Consider the following 19,045-nt stretch of genomic DNA (forward strand, 5'->3'; position numbering starts at 1 on the left):
TTAATTAAATCACAAATCCAGTCTCGTTAATATAGTCTCTCCCACCTATAAAATCTTTTTCCAAAAACCGCGCCGGTCATTATCCCCCGGCTCCTAAAATACGCCGCCATCTTGAACGCCCCGGGACTTGAGAATCGCGTCGTTTTAATTATATAAAATCTAGAATCGCGTCATTTTAATCATACCAATTCTAGAATCGCGTAATTTTAATTAAATCACAAATCCAGTCTCGTTAATATAGTCTCTCCCACCTATAAAATCTTTTTCCAAAAACCGCGCCGGTCATTATCCCCCGGCTCCTAAAATACGCCGCCATCTTGAACGCCCCGGGACTTGAGCGCAGGATTTTCGGCAGGTCGAGTCTTGAGGACCATTTGTAATTCGAGATTTCCAAGATGGCCACCAAGGATGGAGTGGATTTATCTCGTTTGATTAAAATCCTCCCCACCCACTGTTTAATTTTANTCTCCCACCTATAAAATCTTTTTCCAAAAACCGCGCCGGTCATTATCCCCCGGCTCCTAAAATACGCCGCCATCTTGAACGCCCCGGGACTTGAGGATCGCGTCGTGTTAATTATACCCTAGGTCTAGCCTCGTTAATTTGACCTCCCCTCCGGCCTCGTTAATTTTAATTCCAAAGTCTAAAGTCGATCCCCCACGTCGCCGAGGTGTCCGAAAGTGGCTGGGTTCCCGGAGACTGCCGGGGTGCCGTCCACCGTCGTCGTCTGCTGCCACCCCGGCGTCGGTAAGCTTACGAGTGGATGGAAGCGCCGCGACGGAGGGCCCTCCTCGTCTGAGCACCGGGATGCTTGTGTCAGCGACGCCGGCGTCGCTTCCTCTCGCATCGAGACACCGGCGTCGATCCATTATTTGTCCTAAGTGCGAACCATTTCCGCCATTTTCGAGTCCCCACCCTCCAGGAGATGTTTCCACCGGGGGTTTAACGACGACCGATCCCGTAACGACCGCCGTGAAATCCCTAAACATTCTTTAATAAATCCTCTTAACTCTTAAATAAATCCCAACCATTTCTGAGAGCGTTAAAATGACTTTTCTTTTTTTCTTTTTCTTTAAATAACCCCTAAACCCCGATAATTAAGCTGCGAATCGACGGTAAACATCTTCCCCATAGTCGCGCCTACCTCACTGAATAGGTTAGCGTTCCCACCTTTAATAAAATAATAATTTATATGGGGATTTAGCGGCATCGAGGTGGGCGTTAAAAATGGCCGCGGGCACGCGGAGGAGCCGTATACACGGAGGGATTACCGTGGAGGATCGGGTTTTAAAACTCACCGGTGACGTAGCCGGCGCCTAGTGATAACTTTACGGCGTCCCCTAGGGAGAGCATCCTGTCTAGTGATTTAGGGCTCGGAAGTAACGCGTACATTTTTGTAGCCGCCCGTAAGAATCGGCCAGAACGAGCCCGAGTATAAATCGACGAAGCACGAGCAGTAAAGGGGGACCCATAAAGACGTGATTGAATCCGAGACAGGCTCTAAACCGGCGGGATCTCGCGCCTATTATTCTCGACCGGGTATTAACGACCGTCTTCCTAGACGAAGCTTCAAGAAAATAGGACATACATACCCCTAATTTCCCCCCAAAAAAAGACCAGCCCGTACCTCGCGGGCCCTCGACGGCATCCGAAAGATTCCTGGACCGACCGCACTCGATTCCAGGACTTAAACCTGAAACTCCGAGTATCTTCCTGCCGAAAAATATTAACGATCGTCTTCCTAGATGAAGCTTCAAGAAAATAGGACATACATCGCCTCTAATTTCCCCCCAAAAAAAGACCAGCCCGTACCTCGCGGGCCCTCGACGGCATCCGAAAGATTCCTGGACCGACCGCACTCGATTCCAGGACTTAAACCTGAAACTCCGAGTATCTTCCTGCCGAAAAACATCCCCGACCCCTTAATGTGAAGTGAAACCCCCTTCAAATCAGTCGATTCGAATAAAACCCATTTTTTTAAGGGTATTATACTTATATTTTGGAATTTTTTTAAAAACAATTCCTTAAGGTGAAGTGAAACTCCGCCTCGAGGAAGGTCCGGGTAAAATCGTCGGGCTTTTTCCCGCTGGGGAAAAAAAAAAATTGCCAGAGGAAGAGGTGCGGCCAGAGTCGGGGAAAAAAATCCCGCGAGTCGGAATCGGCCGTTCCGCGCGGCCAAGCCCGGGATAAAACCGCGCGTCGATTTGGAGAGGGGCCCCGCAAAATTTTCGATAAACCCGTTCAAACTGCTCGCCCGGGCCGTAACGTGGCCAGGGGGGTGCATGCGTCATTGTCGTCGGGCCATACAAGGGAATTGTGTGCCATTATGCTCCGAGTGGCGGCGCAAAGTGGTGCTGAAATATGAACGACTGTTCGCGGCTCTGCCTTGCGACGCACTCCGAGAAGTCCAAATAACAGTCTACCCTCTCTCTCTCTTTTGGTGAACCCGGAACTCGAGGGCTCGGGAAAAGCTCTTTCGAGCGCTAATGTGAAAGTGAGAGAGGGGAGTCGCTCAAATGAAATTAGGAAGGATCGGCAGCTTTTAGGTGTCGCACTGGGGAGCGCGTCAAAAGTGAGGGAGAGAATGGGGGCGGACTCTGTTAAAAAATGTCAATTACAATTATCGAGACTAGAGTCCGCGTTATCATCCTTAAAGTTAATTCCAGTCGGCCCTATCGCGTCGTATCAATAATTTCCCGGAATAATAATCCAGGTCTTTGAAAGCTGCACCGAGAAAAAAAAAATAAAAAAAAATGAATCGCCTGGAATAATTGTAACATTCAGGAAATTATTATTTCCCTCGAAGATAAGTCTATCGCATCGTATCAATAATTTCCCGGAATAATAATCCAGGTCTTTGGAAGCTGCACCGAGAAAAAAAAAAATAAAAAAAAATGAATCGAATATTTGTAACATTCAAGAAATTATCATTTCCCTCGAAGATAAGTCTATCGCATCGTATCAATAATTTCCCTGAATGATAATCGAGGTCTTTGAAAGCTGCACCGAGAAAAAAAAAATAAAAAAAATGTATCGCCTGGAATAATTGTAACATTCAAGAAATGATGATTTCCCTCGAAGATAAGTCTTCCTCGGGGGGGTTTTCCCTCGGGAAAAAATGTGCGGAAAATTCAGGGCCTTTCGGAGACGAGACAGAGGGACCCGCGGCATTCAGGTGCCTCCCTGCACTTCGTATTAGCCGAAGGAATCAAAGCCAATTGCCGAGATTTCCACGGGGAGAGAGACTCCCCTGAATGGGTGCCCTTCCACCCCCGGGAAACGCAGTTACGGTGAAAAGACTTTCCCGGGTAGAAGAGGGGCCGCATGCGGGATACCCGCGCGGCGGCGCCGCGGTTGCGAACTTTAAGACGCGATACTTGACTCCAGGGACCCTTTCAACAGGAAATCCAGGGATACCGGAAGCGGAATCCAAGAGGAAGGCCGGGTCTTGTTTTACGCGAGGAACTCTGAGCCCTTCCCTGGATCTCGCTCTAAAAAGGAAGTCCAGCTAAAAGAACACCAATCCCGGTTATCTTTACCCTTACAGGGTCCTTAAACAAGCTTTAACTATTTCCCCGACCGGAAGTACCAGATAATTCCCATGAAACAATCCCCCGATAAATCCGAAAAGAATTCCAAGCCACGAACACTCAAACTACGGTCACCCGAATTTTTACCTGGAGTTTCTCGACGCTAACCAAAAGTCCTTTTCCTTTAAAACGCATCGATAAATTTTTGTTTTCTTTTAATCAAGAACGTGTCGATCAATTTTTATCTTTCAACCAAACGTATCCAAATTAACCTTTTTCTTTCAGTTTTAGGTTAGGGTAGGTCAGGCCAGGTTGGGGTAGGTCAGGACGAGTTGCCTTCTTTCCCGAGGGGTGTTCCGGAAGGCCTAAGTCTCCGGAGTAAATATTTCGGCACCAGTTATCTTTGTGCAGTTAATTAGCCAGAGACTAGTAATTTCGTAGGAGGGGCAAAGTTAGGCCCGACGGAGGAGGGTGCGGAGGTTATCGCGGTCCGAAGCGCTCGGAGAGTTGAACCTATTAACTGCGCAACCTCCAGCCGAAACTCCGCCAGCTATTTAGACAACCGGGTTACTGGGTTACATTAATTACTTCGTTAGCCGGGGCTTTAAACTCGGTAGCCGGCCAAGTAAAGCGGTCCCTTTCTTTCGGTCAGAGTCAGCCCCCTCTCGTCTCCGGAAATTAATTGCGGCGATTCCGCAGCTCTGTCGACCCGGACCCGAGAAAGAAATTTGGCACGCGGAATCAAAGAGATCCGCCGATTTAATGATCGAGGAAAATTCCCGTCCCTTTAAGTAATTACGCCTTTATGGGGATTTCAAAGTGAGGTACATTCAACCTAATCACAGGGAGGCTCCCAGGTTCGCGTATGACTTAAATTTATTCCACTCTGGGTTTACAATTTTTTTTTTTTCGTGCAAACGATTTTCTACATTGACCGTGTGACAGTGTCTGAAATCGCGACGATTTATTGTCGCGATTCTCGGTGCAGACGATTTTCTTTAATGACATCGTATGACCTACTATGCGATATGGCCTTACAATTTCAATGACTCGATGACTTCTGATTATTAATTCCCCCCTCGATCGACTAGGGAAAAAAATCCAGGGAAAAGAGACCTCGATTTACCTGCGAGAGTCTGAAATCGCGACGATAAATCGCCGCGATTCTCCGTACAGACGATTTTCTTCATTGACATCGTATGACCTACTATGCGATATGGCCTTAAAATTTCAATGACTCGATGACTTCCGATAATTAATTCCCCCCTCGATCGACTATTGAAATAAATCCATGGAAAAGAGTCCTCCTCGCGAGAGATCATCGCTACGATTTATCGTCGCGATTTCAGACGCATGGAAGAGAGAACGAAGATTTTCTCTTGAATTTCGACTCCTGGAGCCAGAGTCGTCTTTATCAATCTCGAGAGGAAAGAAGGAAAAATCCCGGAGGTTACACCGGGTCTGATTTCCCCGGAAGTTGGTAGACTCGTGGAGTTCCCGTCGACCGGCGACGATCGTCCAAACTCGGGGACTTCTCCTCGGCAAACGGAGCCCCGAGGTAGGAAGTTAACAGCTGATTACGAGGAGCCGCGACTTCCTCGCCGTCGACGCCAGTCGAATAAGAATCGAGAGCCCCGAACGCGACTCGTTATTTTCCGCAGGGGGTAATTCCGGAGCGTTTTTCTTTTCCATTTGCCCCGGCTCCCCCGCGCCACTCGACGGAAGAGAAAAACCCGCGACGAGGAGTCGTTCCCCACTTCGCCGTCGGGTGCATTAATTACGGTTTCCGTATCCCCCGGGAAAGTTAGACGCAAAACCGAGGCCCTCGATCGGATTTCCCGGATTATCGCAATTAGTCGCGAATCCGCACATTTTTGACTCGGCCTAATTAGTCGCGCCATTTTTTTTTTTTTTTATTCCTTCATTTCGGCCCTTTCGACTTTACGTCTGGGACTTTCCCCGCACCCCTGGAGCCTCGGTGAGGCATTCGGGGGGTTGAAGAAAGGGGGAAGAGCAGAAGGAAAATACAAGGGGGAAGAGGGAAGAAACGTCGAAGAGGACGGCGCGGAAAATGGCCGCGATCCGTCGCGAAGACTCGATTGCCGATGTTATGGAGGACGATTTCTCCCGGGCTTAGCTTTTGTCGAGGAAGAACGAGAGCCTCCGCTCATAAAAGACTAATCTTCCCTGATTCGCGATATTTGTCAGAGGAGATATCGAGAGTAATCCACCTTTCCCGATGGGACCGCCAGGAGACATCGACGATTAATAGACCGAGTGGGTATAATCGATCGCGGGATTAAAAAGAAATAGAAAAAGAAAATTATTCATTACTATCGAACCAAAGAAATTGTCAAACATTTTTTTAATCGCAGGATTAAAAAAAAAATAAAGAAAATTATTAATTATTATCGAACCAAAGAAATGTTTCCCCCCAATTCGTTGGACTTTATTCCAGGGAAATTCCCTGGATCGACAGGACATTTGTGCCCATAATTATGAAAGTGGTCTAAGTCATATATTTTTTGTTTCGAAATTACATTGAATTAATTTCGTTTGAAATAACATGGCGTGAAATAACTGATAAACTCATTTTTTTTTTTAATTTTGACTTAGACCATTTTCATAATTGAAGAAATTGTGCCCATAATTATGAAAGTGGTCTAAGTCATATATTTTTTGTTTCGAAATTACAATGAATTAATTTCGTTTGAAATAACATGGCGTGAAATAACTGATAAACTCATTTCTTTTTTTTAATTTTGACTTAGACCATTTTCATAATTATGGGCACATTTCTTCTCTCAAAAAATTCCCAGGACTAAAAAAATGAGATCCTTGCAAAGTGAGCGGATAAGATCGAGATTAAAAATCCTCCGGGGGGGAGTTAATATCGATATACGTCGTAAAATCTTCACGTCGATATATACCCCTCTGCGGAGAAAGATCGAGGATAGGAGGGTCCTGGGGGCCAGGACGAGATCCTGGCATCGGTGGCGGGCGATAGAGGCGAGGTGTGATGCCGTGCGATAAATGAACCAATTTCCCAAGGATTTAACCCGCCTTGATATTGGTGGTGCACGTACCCACATACTTCAACTATTCCGGATCATTTCCTAGCTGAACATCCCCTGCTCTCCTGGGGATACATCCGGCGATCAGCTGGCAGCCAAAGGAAGGATATCACCCTTTCGAATTTCCCCAAAGGTGAGTGAGAAAAAATAAACCTTAGAGACAGTCCCCAAAAATTCCCAGATATCCCCAAGAGAAAAAGGATCTCATCGATCCTATATATGTGCCTATAATTATGAAAGTGGTCTAAGTCATATATTTTTTCTTTCGAAATTATATTGAAATAATATGGCGTGAAATAACTGATAAACTCATTTTTTTTTTTTAATTTTCACTTAGACCACTTTCATAATTATGGGCACATATATATATATAAAAAAATTACTATTCCTTCAAAAGGTCCCAAAGAAAAATTTGGGGGATTTTCCATCCCTCCAAGAGGACCGGGGAACATTGAGATCTCTGCCTGGACCTGGCGTGAAACTCCAGGGATAAAAAAATGATTTAGATTCATTTTGATCCATTTAGATCTATTTAGATGGATTCAGGTCCCTATGATAATGGCATAAGAGGGTTGATAAATGAAATATGGCGAATCAATGGCGCGCCGGATGAGGTCCCTCCACCGTGCCCATCTTGAAGCGATACCGAAGCCAGCAATTATCCCCGGCATATATCCGTTGGCGTACATCAGCAATCATCGTCGTCGTTCGAGTGATAAATTGGATCGATCGGTGATCGATCTCGCCAGACTGGGCAGGATCGATCGGAGGCACAGGATATATAGATCCCCGACGTAAGCCGGGCTCTCGGTTCCCTTATTCGAGTTTCCCCCCAAGTTCCGGGGCACAATCGGCCCCGAAATCCCGCAGCTCCTCGGTTAAACACTCGTTCCCTCGGCTGGTAACAGCCGGGCGCGTTTCCGCTCCGGAAATCAGCTCCGCGGAATAATCGCGGTACGCGAGTCTCTCCGTTCGTTACGGGTTGCGCCTTTGAAGCCGAGAGAGAGAGAGGAACGTCTCGGGGAAGGTATCGAATATTATGCGGAATATACGCGGAAACGCGTGGATCCGCGGACGGCGGGTTGCGGGGCCTCCTCGCGCGGAAGCGATTCCGCGGGCCAAACTCGCGTTGGTTCACTGGAGTAGATAATAGGGATCCGAGATAGGGCGAGTCTCGAGGGTAGGTACCCCTCTGTACATTCTGACTACCGGCAAGAAAGAAAATAAATACCCCCCCGACAAAATTTCGAAATACTCCAAAAGTACTCCGGAAGCTTTGGAGAGAGAAAGAAAAAATATTCCGCACGCGAGGGACCTGCGGAATTACCCCTCTCTCCCTTCGGCGAGGTGCGCTAAACCTTGACGAATGAAAATCGATCCTAAGCCCAAGAAATGATTTTTTTCCTGAAAGTTCATGCCGGTAAGAAATTTCTAAATACTCCAAAAGTGCTCCGGAAGCTTTGGAGAGAGAAAGAAAAAATATTCCGCACGCGAGGGACCCGCGGAATTACCCCCCTCTCCCTTCGGCGAGGTGCGCTAAACCTTGACGAACGAAAATCGCTCCTAAGCCCGACAAATGATATTTTTCATTGTTTCCTGAAAGTTCACGTCGCTAAGAAATTGCGGGGGAATTTCTGGATACCGAGTACGGGCCTAATTTCTTTTTTATTCCCTCCCCGGATTATCCGTCACTTTTATCGCGCCCTAGAAATTAGCCGGCCCCCCCCCCCTACCGATTTTCGGCGGGGTGCATTAAATTTGACAAAATAAAAAATCCTAATTATCAGAGCCTCCGCGGTTCCAGGCTCTTTGACTCGCTCTGGGCTTTTAGAAAAATTTGTCTGCCGCCGAGGACGCGCTTTCGGTCTGGCGCCTCTAATTAGAGCGTTGAAGTGCCACGTCGCATGACAGTACGGAGAGGTAGAGAGAGAAAAAAGAAAAAAAAAAAGGAAGAAGAAAAAGAAGAGGATTATCCCACCGAGCCGCGATGCGTCATTGAAAGGGAATCGGTGCCACTAATTACCGCGCATCTCCCTTAATTACCGATTGTCATGACCCGAGTTCGCTTCGCCGATGCCCCCGAAGTTCGGCTTTTATTTTCCCACCTCTAAGTGCGCGTCTCAATTAGTGCCATTTAATTGCGAGTAAGTGCCCCCCCCCCCCTGTCTTTGGCAATTCATGGTCGGATTGGACGACTCGGATTTTTAATCGGGATTAACGGCGACATCGAGAATAATTCCATAATTTATTTAAATACTGATAACTTGTTATCAAATATAGTACGAGCCGATTATTCTGTTAATCACGTCGGAAATATTTTCTACGTATCGTATACGTTGCAACGTATATAAAATCCAACATTGCAATAAATAAATATATTATCGATCGTGAAATTAACCCTCCACTTTTGCAATATATTAATTTATCTAAATATATCCGATCAAATCCGTCTCAATTATCACGTCCGACATATTTTCTACGTATCGTCTACATTGCGTCTACGTCCGAAAAATCCGAGTCGTATATCGATCGAGAAATTAACACTTTTGCAATATATAATTCGATGATTAGGGATAAGAAATCTAAATGTACCGATTAAAATTCAAATTATCGCGCCAATCACGTCCGACATATTTTCTACGTACCGTATACATTGCGTCTACGTCCGAAAAATCCGAGTCGTATATCGATCGAGAAATTAACACTTTAGCAATATATAATTCAATGATTAGGGATAAGAAATCTAAATGCACCGATTAAAATTCAAATTATCGCACCAATCACGTCCAAATTATCGCACCAATCACGTCCGACATATTTTCTACGTACTCTCCATTGTACCTCCGCAGTTACCGTAATATGACGCGCCTGTTTTGACATGCCATTAATCCGAATATGCACACGAGCAATGATGCTCTCGCGTCATTTGCGATGCACGGCATGCACGTCGTCTGCTGTTATCTACCAGGCACGACGTGCATTTCTATCACGATGTTAATGAGAATGTTGTTCCCGAGGCTAACGAGGTGAGATGAGATTTAGAGACGCCTGTTAACGACAATGATAAGATGGGCCGAGAAGAAATTCCAGTTGATAACAAAAAACCCCCCGATAAGGTCGCAGGCACCTTTGATATCGATTCCGAAGACTAATTAATAAAAATAAGTTCAATTGAATTTCCACATAGAGTGATAACGCCTTGATAACAATCGAGGTACAATGGAGCTGTACCACTGCGAGCGTCGAAAAAATTACACATTTTTTATGCAGTTATTAATTAAAATTTTAAATTTTATCGTCATTGAGGTTAGGGCGATAGCCACGTGTTTGCTGAATATAGTGTATACAGTCGCTTTTGAGAAATCACGCCAGGTGCGAACAATTCCCTTTTCTAATAATAAATAAATAAATATGTATTTCTTTCACTAGGAATAAAAATTTCCTGCATTCTCTTACGTCAGACCTTTCATAAAAAAAATAGTTCAGGCCATTATGTGCGGTACTTATTGAGAAATAAATTGTTAAAAATGTGTAATCGTTTCGATGTGCGCAGTAAGTCGCATTACGCTATTAAATGAAAATTTCCATATATCTGTCGACTCACAGGTAAATATCGAAGACCGGCTGCAAGGTGAAGAGGTCCTGGAGGTCCTGGACCGGGATGAAGGATGCCGAAGACGAAGGATCCTTCGGATGAAGGACGCCGATGACAAAGGACGCCGAAGACGGTCTTCGAAGTTCGACGCCATGGTGAGTTTCCTTCTTCTTAGTCCAAACAAAGACCTTCACTAGTAACTCGTCTCTATTTACTTCCTCGATGTTCCCTCGGGGAGATGAACAAAACAAATGAGGTTTCTTCAGGATCGAGTCTTGTCCGAAAATGGGAAGGAGAGGGGGACCAATGAAAATGACTCTGGAGGGTCCTCGATGACGTCAAGGTTGCCCCCACTCTGGAATAAAATCCGGAATTAATTTTTCCCAGAGAGGGGAGGCTTCCTGGACCTCGGGATTTCATCTCAACCATCTCCAGGGGGCCTAGGGAAATCCGGGGAATTTTTTAAGGTCCAGCCGCGCGTCTTTGGAGATGGCCCGACCTCGGCGGTCCTTCGAGTTGGCTAACTTGACTAATTATCGGCGGGGTAACTTGTTGCTCGGCAAGTCGGGACAATCGGTCGCTAAACAAACCGTGGCTAGTTAACAAACTCGCCCCGAATTCCGTCCTTTGAGCGGGGAATTAATTGGGTCGGTACAGGCAGAATTCCCTCAATGGCGTCGCCCGTGTGACATGGGACAGTATGACCACGATCCACCTCGATGAGCTCCAGAGAAATATGTATTTTATATTATTCAACAACATTTAACAACATTTAACAGCATTTAACAGCATTTAACAACGTGTATTTCATATTATTTAACGGCATTACCGTGGAGTAACCGAGAGTCGGCCATCTTGAATCGCGGCATCAAGGCAAAGAAATCCAATAAAATCCCTAAACAATAAATAAAACCAGACTGTTCATTTCCATTCCGTCAAATTTATAGCAAAATAATCAACAGAGACAATAAAATACATCTAACGATATTTGCGATGACATCGAGTCCATCTTTTGACTGTTTCCGGAATCGTCTTCAGCCTTGATGGATTTTCAAAAAGCGATATCTCGTTCCCCGGGGCACGACCCGTCGAAAAATATTCCCCAGGTACATTTCCTGGAAATCTACTTCCTTCCAGTGGTGGTTTCTCCTTGAGAATGTCATTCGTTGGGAGAAATAACAGGATAGTAATTTTATTCGATTCCCTCGCGTCTGGTGGAATTCAAGATGGCCGACTCCCGGTTGCCAGGCCTTAAAATACATTAATAGGGTGGTATGCACGTTGTCGGGGATTTCATCTCGGTTTTCCCTCTCGTAGCAATAGATTATATCGGGCTTTGCGAGACACGGCTGCAAGAGGCTTTTCCGCAAGCGTGGCCAGATCAAACTCGAATTACTAAGTTTACCAAGCGTCACAAAAATTCGATTCCCGGGCGGCGCGCAAAAATTCCGCGTTTTTATTTCTCCCCTCCCTGATATTTTTTTTTTATTCTTTTTTTTATTATTGAAAACCCAATCGATGCAATCCGCCGATTGCCTGCTTCGGCGAAGACCATTAGGGAATTAATGAAATCCACTCGTTTTCGGTCATCGTAAGCGCCTTTTCGTATTAATATCCCGACGTGTCTGTCGGCGGCCAATTTCCTCGTTATTGCCAATTATTACTTCATTCCTGGTTCCCTTCGTCGAGACGAGATGGTCCGAATGACTGAAATGAAACGCTCGGAAAGAGGGAAAAAAAGAAAAAAAAAAAAAATAGGTACAAAGAACAGGACTTTTTAGGGATGTAAATAATTATTCCAGTTTCCGGTTGATACTTCGATCGTTTATTTCTATTCACAGTCAATAAATTAACAATCATCGTCGAAATTATAGGTATAGGAGAAACAGGAGGAATCATAAGGGTGGCCGTTTCCTCTAGGCCCGCAATCGATAATCAATAAATACAAAATCAGCTTACAAAAAGGTATCGCCCTAGATTTATTTACAATATCGTTAACTTCGCGACAATGGACTAGACCGCTAAGTAATGAAATTTCATTGTTTATATATTTTTTTTCCTTTTTTTTCCCCTCTTCTATCAGGCGTTCGTGGAGCGCGTCCTCGGGATCTGCATAAATCACGCATAAATCACGCCTAGCTCGTTCCCGAAGGAAGTGCGTAATCGTAATCATAAAATCCGCCGATCGGTACTTAAACAAGACTCGCAATCTCCGTTTAATAAACCCGGGGGTTCGCTTATGGCTAATTAGACCTACTTAGAATCGAATTTACACCGAGCGCAGCTTATCCATCCGAGCTAATAAAATCACTATTGTGTCTATTTATACGTATCTCATAAACTCGTTACCAGTTAACATCTTACTCCCTCTACGGAATCTAATATCTTATGGAACGGATAATTCTATAGCGAGGTCCGGCCAACGAATTAACCTAAACCTCCGCCCCCAACCTCCCTTAAAAATCGGTTCTACCCCTCCGCTCGGACCACGATTCGATTTCCCGCAAATCGCGTATATTCCGCTCACCGCGATTCCCATACAGAATTTCCGCGATCGCTCAGCGATCAGGTCGCTAGGAATAAAAGGAAAGGAAAATGGAGAAACTCGCTAGGGGGTGAAAGAAAAAAAAAAAATTAAAGAAAGAAAAATCCCCCACGCGGTGGGGTGGCAGTGTGGGCGGCGGACAGTCGTTTCTTCTCTCCGGCTTTTAATAATTGTCTATTGCGATCAGTCGGAGCTTTCGATCAAAGCCCGGATATATAGTTCCCACCTCGATTTCCCCAGGCCACTCTAGTAACATTCAAAGAGCCCGCGAGGGTGGAACGAAATTAATTCCCCGGTTATTAATCGCCCCCCTACATATGTATACCGGTCTATGACTTTACACTATACAAAAGATGTACACAGGATCAACGTTATTGTATATTTGTATATATATATATATTTATATATATTCATGTATATAATCTAGTTTTAGGTTTTGGCAAAGATAGGTTTGATACAAAACGTCGCAAGGCCCTCTCGCTCCGTTCCCCGGATTAATTTTCCCTTTTCCCTATATTTACAGGCGGCTCCCTAAAACGTCATCCCCGACAGTCACTATACAGGGTAAAAAGTTCACCATCGCGTGAGAGAAGAACTAAGTGCATCGATGGTGGAGATTGTCGATAGTCGGAGGTGGTCCGAGCGTCGCGACGCCGAGACGGCGCGGCTCGTCTTGTCCCTCCTCGCGCGGAGGATAATAAAAATGATAACCGATATCAAGGATATTAAAAATAAAAATGCCGACCGCCGCGACGCTCGGCGTCCTCCGCCACTGCCTACCCTTGCTCGCGGGGGTCGAACCGGAGCGGAATCGCCGCAAGGTTCCGGCCTTACGTCTCGTCGGCTAAGTCGAGACCTATATTGCTATCGTATCACATAAAACTTAATTGCTAGAGACGATTACGAATTAATCGCGGGGAATTAACCCCGGGTCCTGGACCGTCCCCCAGGACGCGGGGTTCCGGGACCACCGACCCTTAGAGCTAGTCTACGCCGTGGGGGGTCTTCGGGGCGACTACGGACGTTCGGAGGACGTCCCTCCCGACGCTTCCGGTGCGGCGGAGGATCCGGATGGAGGAGGTGCTCGTCATCGGGGCCTTCGTCCGGAGCAGGACCCTGGGCTACTCCTCCCCCTCCCATTCCGGGAGGACGACGAGTCTGGATCTCCCCACCTGTTGGGCGAGGTCAGGTCGTCGGCGCGTCCGGGACACCCCCTGTTACTGGTACCCTCCTTCGGCGGTCTGGCTCTTCCCGCCCGAGCCCTGGGAGGTGGGGGACCCCCTGCTGAAGTTGCCGAAGCTCTTGGTGGGGGAATCCGCCGCAGCCGCGGCGACGAGTGCCTTGTCCCTCGGTGGAGGCGCCGAACTGAGGCTGGAAGAGCTGACCCCGGAATCGCTGGACTTCTCGCTTAGGCAGCCCCTCTGGCCCAGGGTGGCCGTCGCGTTCCCGCTCTCGCAGCCGAGCCCCAGGTCGGAGCTACCCCCCACGACGTACTTCACCATGCTCATCTTGTGCCCGCTCTCGTTGGCGTCCTCGATGACGACGGTCTCCCCGAAGTTGCCCCTCTTCGCGATGAACCTGACGTTCCCGCCCCGAAGGAGCGGCGACTTCTCGAACTGGGTCTCCTTGGGGACTCCCCCGGTGATGGGGATGTTAGGATGGAAGTCCTCCTTGGCCTCCAGAGCGGGGTTGTCCGGACACTTGGCCTGGCCGGAAGAGTCCAGGTTGTTCTCCCGGGTGAGCTTCTTCCCTTCGGGGCTGGTGGCGCGCCTCGTGGGGTTCTTGTGGGCGTCGTAGCACCCGGAGTCCCTAGGGAACTGCCTTCGACCGAAGGGCGAGCAGTGCCCGGACGTCTGGCCGGAAGTCAGAGCCAGGCGACTCACTTCGTCGCCTTCCGAGCTGGAGGCGAGGTCCCCCTCGCTGCCGGCTGGAAGGAGGCGAATCGATCAGGACCTCCTCGATCCCGGGTCCCGACGGGATGGACTCGGCCCTTCCAGATATCTAGACATCGGTACTCACATTGCAGGTCGTTCAGCAGCTGGACCGCCGTCAGGATCTTCGTCCGGTGCTCCGGCTGGTGGATCCCGAGGTAGTCCAGATCCGCAGGCTCCACCTCCCTGAACAGCTCCAGGTCCTCGTACCCGTTCAGGACGAACACGGAGATGTGCTCCTGGGACCAGAAACGGACACTATTATCAAACCCCCCCTGATCTATTAAGGATAAAAAATAAAAAAGTCCAGGGCTCACCTGAAGGTTCATCCTCTGCAGCAGCTCCTCCACCGACCCGGGCTTCTGTCTGTACCTCTGGCTCCACTTCCCTCGATCGGGCTCCCCTCTTCGAGGCACCCTCTCGTTCAGGATCTCCACGTTGATGAACTTGAAGTGCCCCACCCTGTTGTGGACCACGCCCTTCCAGAGACCGCTGGTGTTCATCTGCACCACGTCGATGACGTCTCCTTTCTGTGGATGGACCCCGGGGGAATTCAGCCGGGTTCCGGAGACCGGACTTGGGGAAGTTCCCTGGGGTTCTAGGGACCTACCTTGAATTTCAGGGCGTCCTTGTCGTAAGGACTCGGCGTGTAGTCCACCAGGGCTCTGGCTCTGCAGAGGACCGGACCAATGGCCGTGGGGCTCACCGCGTCGCGATCCTCGCAGGATATCGAGCTGTGATTGCTCCCAGCCCTGACGAGAGCCTGGGTGCTGGACCCGCTTCCACTGGGAAGACTCTCGACGCTGCTGGCACTGCAAGGAAAGGCCTCGGAGGAGGCCCTATCCTGGCGCAGTCTCGAGATCTTCCTCTGGACGTCGTGCCTGAGGTTCCTGGCCCGTCCCGCTATGCCGGCCCTGCCGTCTCCTTCCAGAAGGGCGCTCGCCTCGGACTGGAAATAAATTCCCCCAGGTCAGGATCGGCCAGGATCAGGGGGTCCTTTTCGCTGGAAGACGAGGCAAGAGAGGCGGAAGCCGGGGATTTTTTTTTTCAGAACTCCTTAATGCCGAGTTTTGCCACCCTTTACACGTAGGTACGCTGGGAGACATCAATGCCCTCCCGACCTGCACAGGCGATGCCGTATCTGCAGAGGAGGCATTCATGTCCGCCATTGTTCGGGATGCGATGAAACGAGTCCGAAGAAGTTCTGGGGGGGAAATTTAGGGCTGTTGATTCCAGGACTGGGATGTAAATCGATTAGTCTTATCACGTCCAAGTATCGCAACATGGAGCCACTCCTTGTCGATACCTCGCACCGCGTCTCCCTCTCTCTCTCTCTCCCCCCGAAGCCGTGTCGTGTCAGTGGTCGCGTGTCCGTGACATTTCGATTTCGATTTCGATTTCGCTCGATCGAGAGATCTCGCCCGTGAAAGCTGTCTACGATCTAGCAGGATCGCCCACCGACGACTCATGCAATCAAGGATTCCTCACACCAGTGCACACAATAAACACCCACGATGCACAAACGAGGGTAATCCATGATAAGAAGTGATAAGGACCCACCAATATATAGCCACCAGCGATACATAAGATACACAATACACATATACATATACATGCACATGTGATTCCTCAAAAAGTAGCACTGTAAGCCTGAAAAAAAAAAAAAAATCAGGGTACCGATCGTGGGAGCACCCTTAAACGTGAAATTTCCAACCCTCTCCCCCCCGAGGGGAAAAAAGGATCCAGGGAGTAATTACCCAATGTCTTTAAGGGAAGTAATTATCCTTTTTACCGGAACGTTTCATTGGGATGGTTTGAAGGATTTTTTTTTTTCCCAGGGTGGAGGGGAGGATTTCCAGAGAGGGGTCAAGGAAGTCTCGCAGAGGGGTGGCTCTCGAAACTCCTTGGTCCCAGAGCAAACGGGGAGGGATGAGTTACACCGATATGAGACCCGGGAGGGGTCGTGCCGTGCACTAGGTACATGCACGGGGAGGCTCCCCGGGGGTGGCCCTCGTGCACGGGCGCATGCAGGGCCGGGTTTGCAGAGAAATAGAGTAGCGATTGTCCAAACAAAAGGATTGTCATGACGTACTGTATGGACGGCTGCCGAGTGTTGGCTCTCTAATTCTTCTTGATCCTCGTAGTCGCTGCTCTGGCACGGAGACAAGCCCTCCTCGCCGCTACTCCGGCTCTAAAATCGACACTCGAGACAGTTCTAATGACGTTAACAAGGCAGGATGCTCTAAGTTAGGTAATCTGATAAGCGTTAGAACGGCGGGGAAAACCTCCCTCGCGACAAGTCATTGATAACGACCGCCCGCTTATCACGGCACCCCTTGTCGCGAGCGAGTCTTCCCTTAAAACGAAATTCGATCAGCCCGATAGGCAGCTCTAAACAATGCCAAAAGAGCCTTGGGAAGAAAAGACAATGTGTATAAATTATGCGTACCGTGTGTAAATGCGCCAGAGATACGTGCAACGAGCTTTGTACGGTAGCGGGGCCTCGCGTACCCAGACAGAATAATTATCAATCTCTCTGAATGACAAGAATCTAATTTTTTCATATTTTTTTTCCTCCTCTTTTCCCCATATTAAGTCGTGGGGAAAATGCACACGGGGTGGCTGGACTACTCCCTTGAGGGAAACTGAAGAAAAGGGGGGTAATTATGGGGAGGGGATTTTTCCAACGAATTTAAACCCCCCCTAGGGAAATACATTCGGCGATTGTTATGGTACTAGGGGGTGGATTTTCACGACTTTTCCTCGGTTTTTCAATTCCCATCCTGCGCAAAACCGATAACCGTATCGCAGGAATGATAACAATGGCATTTCCGCCATTGGGAAAATTCCCTCGACGCGTCCGGAAAAGCCCGAATGAGCTCCCCAATTACCGACTCGGCGAGGGACAATAAACAGAGGACTGCTCTCATTTTATTTATTTATTTATTTTTTCTCTCCCAACCCCCAGCAATCCTCATTACTCGTAATGAAACGTTAAAAAATGAACTGGGGGAGGTGAGGAAGGTCCCGACACCCTTGAACGTTAAATTAATAAATTATTTAGCAATCCTTCCATCTGGGTACGAGCTGCGGGGTTATCGTTCCATTGTTAGTCAGCGATATCAGCCTGGGGACCAGCAAGAGTTCTCAGCCATTGCTGGGGTGAGTTACTTAATATTGTGGCGTGTGAGTAGATACTGTCAGTGCTGATGTGAGTAGAAAGACGAGAGAGAGGACCCCAGGGAGCGAGAAATTCCCCAAACACCCGGAAAACCCCCTAGACCCACCAAAGGGGTGGAAAAGTGTCCCACTGCCAAACCGGAAAATTCCTGAAACCCTTAAAGCGACGCAAAAGGGGCATCTAGATCGATCGACCCCATGGATGACATTTTCGCACCCCCTTACCCCATTTTTATCATAAGCAACTATGAAAGATAGGGTCCTTATCAATTTCAGGCTGAGTGATAGTGGCATGGAAAACCGAGGGTGGATATACGCTAACGATGCAAATGACCAAGAAGATCCGGGAAATCTCTCGCTTCTAGGGGATGATGCGTTTCTCCCGGGGTCTGGGTGTTTAGGGTAAAAAGTCGGTTAGGAGACGCGATAAGGGCACAGATAAGGCAGAGCGTCCGGCAATTGGTATCTACGTCAAATACGAACGTATCCGGAAGTGGCGCGAGGCTTGGGTCGCAGCGGTGGTGGTGATGGTGCGTTGGTGGTGGTTTTGGTGGCGGTGGTGATGGTGGTGGCAGGGTGGCGTTGATTGGTTCGGGGTGAGGCCGAATGGTGGCGATAGTGGTGGTGGTGGTGGCGGTGCTCAAAACGACCGGGATGTTCGGGGTGGGAAGCTGCTACCCCTACCGGAAGTTGGTCGCTCCTACTCGTGTCCACCGACACAGTGGACAGTCTCGAGCTCACACTCTGCGGCCCCAAAATTAAATAAATCACCCTCCGAGGGGGAAACCCCCCATAGAAAAAGAAAAGCCGATTTGGAGTTCCCTAAAAGGAACCTGAACCACCGGACTAAAATTCCCTAGATTGGGGTGGGAAGCTGCTACTCCCACCGGAAGTTGGTCGCTCCTATGTCCACCGACACAGTCGACAGTCTCGAGCTCACACTCTGCGGCCCCAAAATTAAATAAATCACCCTCCGAGGGGGAAACCCCCCGTGGAAAAAGAAAAGCCGATCTGGAGTTCCCTAAAATTCCCTAGATTGTCCCTACACGACCGAAACGTCAGATCCGCCGCGTAAACAGCTCCTGATAAGGCGGGAGGGTTGCTATCGTAATCGAGAATCGATACCCGATCTGGATATGAGGAAGATCGTTCCTGGGGAGCTAAGGAGGAATCGATCTATCGATCTAGGG

At 48.2% G+C, this 19,045-nt stretch overlaps 1 protein-coding gene across 3 annotated transcripts in view; it reads right to left on the bottom strand.

Moving 5' to 3' along the window:
- Window positions 1-12,007: 12,007 nt before the first annotated feature.
- Window positions 12,008-19,045, bottom strand: part of LOC105704408 — a 140,848-nt gene continuing 133,810 nt past the window's right edge. For 2 of the 3 annotated variants that reach the window (XM_012433613.2, XM_012433611.2), the window contains 5 exons: window positions 16,768-16,866; window positions 15,286-15,624; window positions 14,993-15,205; window positions 14,764-14,914; window positions 12,008-14,671 (listed from right to left, as the gene is read on the bottom strand). In XM_012433613.2, the coding sequence (XP_012289036.1) occupies window positions 13,962-14,671; window positions 14,764-14,914; window positions 14,993-15,205; window positions 15,286-15,624; window positions 16,768-16,866 (1,512 nt within the window). In that variant the 3' untranslated portion in view covers window positions 12,008-13,961. The remainder of the gene's footprint in view (window positions 14,672-14,763; window positions 14,915-14,992; window positions 15,206-15,285; window positions 15,625-16,767; window positions 16,867-19,045) is intronic. The other variant, XM_012433612.2, reaches the window with a different exon arrangement.

The sequence above is a fragment of the Orussus abietinus genome, unplaced genomic scaffold (assembly GCF_000612105.2).
Source record: "Orussus abietinus isolate OABI.00-Male unplaced genomic scaffold, Oabi_2.0 scaffold40, whole genome shotgun sequence".
NCBI lineage: Eukaryota > Metazoa > Arthropoda > Insecta > Hymenoptera > Orussidae > Orussus > Orussus abietinus.